The sequence below is a fragment of the Penaeus japonicus genome, unplaced genomic scaffold (genome assembly GCF_977035675.1).
Source record: "Penaeus japonicus unplaced genomic scaffold, GWHDUDI00000001_assembly GWHDUDI00000003, whole genome shotgun sequence".
Taxonomy (NCBI): Eukaryota; Metazoa; Arthropoda; class Malacostraca; order Decapoda; family Penaeidae; genus Penaeus; species Penaeus japonicus.
Genome location: NW_028234405.1, coordinates 17,534,848 through 17,542,347, shown reverse-complemented (window position 1 = coordinate 17,542,347; position 7,500 = coordinate 17,534,848). Strand labels below are relative to the sequence as shown.

Sequence of the window (7,500 nt, the reverse complement as noted above, 5' to 3'; positions counted from 1 at the left end):
TATAAGAAACCGGGCACGAACGGCTCAACTGCCACGGACCAACACAACCAAATCCTTTTTCAGTGTTCAGAGATCTCTATCTAATAGGTTTAATTGACCAATTATCCTAATTGTGGGGGAAGGGAATAATAATTGAATCGGTCTCATGTGGCACCTACTACACTCAATCAATGTCAACAAGACAGATATCGTTGGATTTACGAACCGCTATCTTATTGTGTGATCCGAGATACGAGCGTTAATTTGTTTTAATTGGCCAATTATTTCAATTAATGAAATTGATGAAATGTTTCATCCAATAGTCCAACGCAGGCGATATGAAAGCCTAAGAATTAATTTTGAGTTGAAACTGTTTTTTTTCAGACATTAAACGTCAAATACAAGTGGGTGTTGTGTGTTGCAAAAATCGGCTTACCGCTGTGTTACTAATGACGTCACAAATACGTCATCAAAATAAGGGATACTACCTCAAAACCAGTTATTAGCAAATTCGAGACTACAAACCTGATCATCATATCGAAAGATGAAAGGCCTGGCCCTCCTGGACATCCCCGTGCTCTCACATTAAGGTATTATCGTTTTTGTTTTTTTTTTTGTTTTTAGTGTTTTTTCGCGTCAAAACGGTTTTTTATTTAAAAAGTCGCGAATATCTCAACAAATGCATGGAAGCCCGGAACGTTGAACGTTTTTGATGGCAATTTTTCAGAAAGTACATTTAAATTTCCTTTCTACGCTAGTAGTATGATCATTTTTTTCCTATCTCGAAAGTTTTCATATAAAAAAATGGGAGTCTGAAAAACCTTCTATTTTTGGAAAGTTTTTGATTTTGAAATTCCGTGATTTTATTGTGACGTCATTATGACGTCATCACTGCGTCATCAGATGTTTTTTCCAGGACAGTTTTTGAAAGTTTGAACTTTCTTCTTTCCAATGCTGTGTTGCTAAATCGCGTATCTTTTTATACTTCTCGAGATATATCATCAACAAAGAGGACCCACTTTTTGCCTTAAAAATATCCTCTACCCTTATGTATATTAATCGATACCCATTTTTTTAACAAGAACACCCTCATTTTCGGCAATTTCAGGTTGTAATAACTCGAGCCGTTTTTAATCCAATCGATCTGAAATTTTGACAGTCCGCAGTTCTTTGTGTACTAAATGCACGGAATATAAGTTTTAAGTAATTCGGGACGTCGGGAAGTTGGGTAAATTTTTACCTGAAATTCGGCGAATCCACAGAAACATACAGTAGGGGGCTGGTAAGCGGAGTTACCGGAACTTGTCCTACGACTCTCGGACTGTACCAAACTCACCTCCGGTGCGAGGGCCGGAGGCTCGCATACTGCCACGGGGGGCTTGCCAGCCCCCTGATATATATATATATATATATATATATATATATATATATATATATATATATATATATATATATACACACATAATATATATATATATATATATATATATATATTATATATAATAAATAAGGAAATATATATATATATATGTACATATATATATATATATATATATATATATATATATATATATATATGTACATATATATATATATAATATATATATATATATGTATGTATTATAATATATATACATATATATATATATATAAACTCTTACATATACATAATAAAAAATATATATATATAATTATAACTTCATATATTATATATATATATATATATATATATATATATATACATATATTCATATATATATATATATATATATATATATATACATATATACATATATATATATATATATATATATAAACATACACACACACACACATATGTAAATATACATAATTCGACCGACGGGATCAAGACAAGAGGAGCCGCCTGGAATGCCGCATCCCAAATCCAGGGCTGAACACCGCCAGAACTCGACCTCGACCAAGCCCGCCCGATGCCGTGATTGATGAGCCCAACTTGAACGATTACCTTGAATAGTTGCCATTTCCTAGCATGGGAACGAATGCCATTAGGATGTTATAGAAGGTGGAGTTTATAGTACCTATGATGGATTGATCTGGTGTGATTTCATGTTTAATGATGCTTGCGAAAATGACAATGATTATTTGATTAATGATAACGATAATGATCATTAAAATGGTGATAATGATAATCTTATCGATGATAAAGACAATGATATTGATGATATGATAATGATGGTGATGATGATGACAATAATTACAATAATGATTATAATGATAGCACTAATGCTAATTATGATGCCAAAGATGATAACCATAGTATAATGATGATGATAACTATGATGATGATAAGGTTAATAATGATATTGATAATGATGGTAATGACAATAAAGATATTGATAACGATGATAATGACAATAAAGATATTGATACTGATGATATTGATAATAATGATGATTACAATAATGACCATAATGATAAAAATAATGATAACGATAAAGATAACAATAATGACAATAGTGATGATGATGATAACACAACATTAATGATAATAATAACATTTATGATGATACTAATAATGATAATGATTATAAGAATAATCATACTAACAACGATGATAACAATGGTGATAATTATGCTTTTGATAATACTGATGACGATGATGATAATGATGGTAATAATGACTATAGTGATGATAAAAATAACATTAATAAGTATTCTAATGATGATAATGATAAAATTATAGCAATGATAATGATGATAATAACAATGATAATAACAGTGATAATGATTGCAATAATGATAGTAATAATGACGATAAGGATGATAACAGTAATGATGATAATCATGATAAAAACTAATGATAGTGATTATAATGGCAAAATAGAGATAATGATCATGAATTGTTAGTGATAATGATAGTAATGATAATATTGGTAATCATGATAATTATAGTAACGATGATATAAATGATAATGATAACAATGATAATGAAAGTCATGATGATGTTAACAATGATTTTGATAATGATAATGATAATAGTATCAAAATATATGATAATGATCATGAATATAACAATGAGAAAACCCAATGATTAATGTAATAGGCATCACGATTTCAGGTTTCCAAAGAAATTATCTAAAGGGTAATAAAATGGCCGTAAATACATATTACACTCTTGATTATTTACTTGTTTATCTATATAACAATAGCAATAATGAACTTTGCATAATCTTATACAATTAAATATATTTATGTGTGTGTGTAACATCAAATACCTAAGAGAAAGGAAATAATCTGTTTGAAATTTGCTGTAATCTGTCAAGTGAATGAAATATATATTCTGGAGAATTGGTACTTATACTTTACAGAATTAAATTATTGTGAGAAAGATATGCTACATTAAAACTTACATGCTATTTTTACATGTTATTTCTCCTAACCTTTAGAAAATAGTAAATACGGAGAATAAAAATTAAGAGTATCAAATATAATAGAATTTATCATGAAAATATATTTATTAAATGAACATTGCGCGGGTGAGTGTGTGTGAATATGTGTGTGAACAAGTATCTATTTTTCCAAGGAATATAAAATGATATTTGGCAGTTATCATACCTGAATGAAGAGAAATGATACAGCTACGCCAAGCATAACTAACATATTACTGAATTCCACTTTGTTTTACACACTTATTGAACTTTATTCTATAACGAATACATGGAACAGAGGTAGACAACGAATGAAGAGATTATTGTGCTTTGTCATGCATGGATAGATAGCTGGGATGGGAGATAGAGGAAGGATCTGCTAGTTTGATATAAAACCATGCATGAGGAAAAGGAGAAAGAGTTAGAGAGGGAAGGAAATAGAGGGGGGGGAGTGAGAGGGGAGGAGGATCGCTGAAAGAGAGAGAGGGACGGAGAGAAGGGGGAGGGGAAGAGAGAAAAACAAACAAACAAACAGACAGGTTGACAGAGACAGAAACCAAGAGAGATGTGAACGCTATTGTTGCATCGTATAGTTTCCTGCAACAGCCTCAGGCACACTCCCAGCGTCGAACTGCACGAGAATGATGAAGTAGGTGAGAGTGCAACTGGCCACCTGCGGAGATGAGATAAAAAATCAGTCACTTCATACATACACAAACTCTTTACTCACTTGGAAGAAAATTAGCGTCTGTTTATATATATCCTTCAAATAAGCAATCAGTTTTATCATATTTCTAAGAGGAATGGCATGTATGATACTCATAAAAATGTTTGTACTTATTATGAGTATATACGTTACACATACACGCTGCAGTCATTATTATAATTATCTTTATCATTGCTATCAACATTGTTATCATTATTATCATCAACATTATTATCATTATCATCAACAACATTGTTATCATTATCATGAATATTGTTATCCTTATTATCACCAGTATTATCATTAGTATATTCAACATTATTATTGATATCATCAACATTGTTATTATTGTCATCATCAACAATGTTATCATTATCATCAATTGTTATTATTATCATCATCAACATTGTTATAATTATTATCATCAACATTGTTATTATCATTAACATTATCATTAATGTCATTAACATTGTTATCATTATTATCATCAGCATTGTTATCATTATCATCAACATTATCACTATTATCATAAGCATTATTATCATCAACATTGTTATCGTTATTATCATCAACATTATCATTATTATCATCAATATTGTTATCATTATTATCAACATAGTTATCATTATTATTATCAATATTGTTATCATCCCCATCATCAACATTGTTATCATCCGCATTATCATCAATATCATTATCATCATTATCCCCATCATCAAAATGTCATGGTGAATGGCCGATTTCACGACTACACTTCAAGGAGTAGCCTCGTAGTCCTCACCTCGAGTATGCAGTGGCTTCCCAGAGTGAAAAATCCTAAGACGGAGAAACTCGGAGGATCTTGAAGGAGCTGCAGCAGCCACTGGCCCTGAAGGATCGAGTCATTAGCTTATTCTTTCGTTCGCCAGATCTTTCATTATTTTGCTTATGTTTATGGCAGCTATTTCATTTTTTTGTAATTAAATTTGGATTTGTTTTATTCGTTTCACTTTCCATATTATTTTCATGTCTTAGGTTTCCCTTCCCGAATTACTTAGTGGTCATTCTCTGGTCATTACTTCATGAACTAATTACTTCCTAATTGACTTATTTCTTTTGCTTATCTATCTATCACCTTTGAAGACTCAAATTACTCGGCACATCAACTGTTTTTCTTCATTTATTCAATAAATTAACATTTTTCTTATTCATTTTATTTACTTACTTGTCTACTTATAATTTGCTTACAATCATCTGCTTATTTCTCTATTTATCATTAACTTACAACTATTTATCTATTTATCTACTTATCATTTATTTACAATTATCCATATATCCCTAACTAATATGCTTAAAATCATCTACGTATTCACCTACTTATCATCTACTTACAATTAGCTACTAACATATCCACTTAGCAACCTACCCTACCAACTTATCCATACAGTCTTGCAATCACATTAACTAAATTTTCATACGAACACTGACCCTTATCTATAACAATGACACCATGAGCCATTTACTTCGAAAGTTTGTTTACCTTTTCGTAAGCTCGACTGTCTTCTGTCACAGTTAGAACGTCTTTCATGCGCTCTGCTGTCTGCTCGCGCTGGGGGGGGGGGGGGGGGGGGGGGGGGTAAGTTTTAAGTAATGGGTAAAGTTTAAACTATAAATTTATAATATATTGTGGTACGGGGGGGGGGGGGCGGGGGCGCGGTGGGCGTGTAAAAGGGAAATTTGGGTTTGAGAGCAGATAAAATGGAGATATTTTGCCATATTGTTGATATAGGAAATGTATTTGGTTATTTGATGGTAATGGTGATAATGATAGAACAAATGACGATAGTAATGTTAATGATTATGATAGTGGTGATTATGACACGACATATGCTTATGCTAATAAGAATAAACAGTAGTAAACATGATGAGGATGATAATGATAATAATAATGATAATAAGGATAACAATGATGAAGATATCAATGAAAATGATAATGATAACAACAGTGAAGATACCAATGGAAATAACAATGATAAAAATGATGATATTGTTGGTGGTAATAATGATAATAACAATGATAAGCCCTACGTTAATAACAAAACAACAGCAAATAACTCCAACAATAAAACAACATTAATAATGATAATGATGTTTAGAGAGAATGCAATGGCGAAATCCCTACCTCTTGGCGCAGCGGTTCCGGACTGGAGAAGACAATCCACATGGAAAAGAGAAGTTGCAGCAGAAAAGCCAATGAAGATCCGTTTATAGAACTTCCCGATTTCGTTAGCATGAAGAGCAGAGGAAAGGACGACACCAGGCCAGCCGAGACGAAGAAGAAAATCGTAATTCCAAACGATTTCATGACGAGAATCTGAAGCTGGTCTATCTGTTGAGGAAGAATTAGTCGGCTAAATGTGACAGGAGAGGCGTCACCCTTCGGAATTGAATGACAGGACATCTAGGAGTTAAATATTAGTAAAGGCGAAACCTGTTGGAATGATAGTAATGACGTAATACGTCGGGATGAAATAACAGGGCACTCGGGTCGGTGTCCACGAAGGAAAGCAAATGTATGTAATTCTCGTCCATAGTTTATATCCGTATCGACAAAGACGGAGGGGGAAGGGGTGAGGCACCTCGGCTACCTTTGTGCACTTTAGGCCCTATTGCCATGGCGAACCATGGTGCTATACGACATGCTTTACGGACATGCTTCCTTAAACAGGGACTATCTCCCACCTGACTGGCGGGAGGATCATGCTGTCGCTGACTTCTTGATGGCTGATGTGTCATGATACACATTCAACAGCTTTACATAGCTAAAGGATTATAAACTGAACTGGACTTATCTGGACAGCATTTATAGCTCCAGAGACTGACAAAGGGGCGGTCGCTAAATCAAGCCTATTCACGCATGACGTCATGGCGCCCACAAGTTCTTTCTCAAAATAACTTTAGCCAACACGTTCGATTTAAGGTTTTCTTGACTTTTAACTTTGAAAAGGAACTGCTGGACTATTGTACACTGACAGACACATTTTTTTTCTTAAGTGATATATTCACTGTTTTTGTTTTTTTCAGGTCACATAACTATTTAAACAAAAAGAAGATAAAAGACCTATTTATATACTCGTTTTCTATTTACTCGTTGAAATATAATTATCATTTCCGTTATGTTTGCGAAAATTTCAGAAATATGTTGTTGAATGTAGACATGAATTACGCGTCCTTTTCCTTTAGTTATGATGATTTGAATAGGAAGGCCATTTGTGGCTGACTATGTGAACATAAACATTTGTTCGCATAACCTCAATTGGCTCATTGATATATATATATATATAATATTATAGTTAAATATATATATATTATATATATATATAAATATATATAGAGGTGTATGTTATATATATATGTGTGTGGTGG

The 7,500-nt window shown here is 32.5% G+C and overlaps 2 protein-coding genes across 3 annotated transcripts in view; one reads left to right on the top strand and one right to left on the bottom strand.

Moving 5' to 3' along the window:
* Positions 1 to 7,500, top strand: part of LOC122247903 (neuronal acetylcholine receptor subunit alpha-10) — a 228,831-nt gene that overhangs the window by 150,602 nt on the left and 70,729 nt on the right. The window lies entirely within an intron of this gene.
* Positions 1 to 7,500, bottom strand: part of LOC122247922 (Gustatory receptor 10b) — a 35,550-nt gene that overhangs the window by 25,553 nt on the left and 2,497 nt on the right. Inside the window, exons 2-6 of the mRNA XM_086554019.1 lie at positions 6,257 to 6,463; positions 5,615 to 5,683; positions 4,848 to 4,963; positions 3,919 to 4,062; positions 3,372 to 3,401 (exon numbers count right to left, since the gene is read on the bottom strand). Of these exons, the coding sequence (XP_086410145.1) occupies positions 3,372 to 3,401; positions 3,919 to 4,062; positions 4,848 to 4,963; positions 5,615 to 5,683; positions 6,257 to 6,463 (566 nt within the window). The remainder of the gene's footprint in view (positions 1 to 3,371; positions 3,402 to 3,918; positions 4,063 to 4,847; positions 4,964 to 5,614; positions 5,684 to 6,256; positions 6,464 to 7,500) is intronic.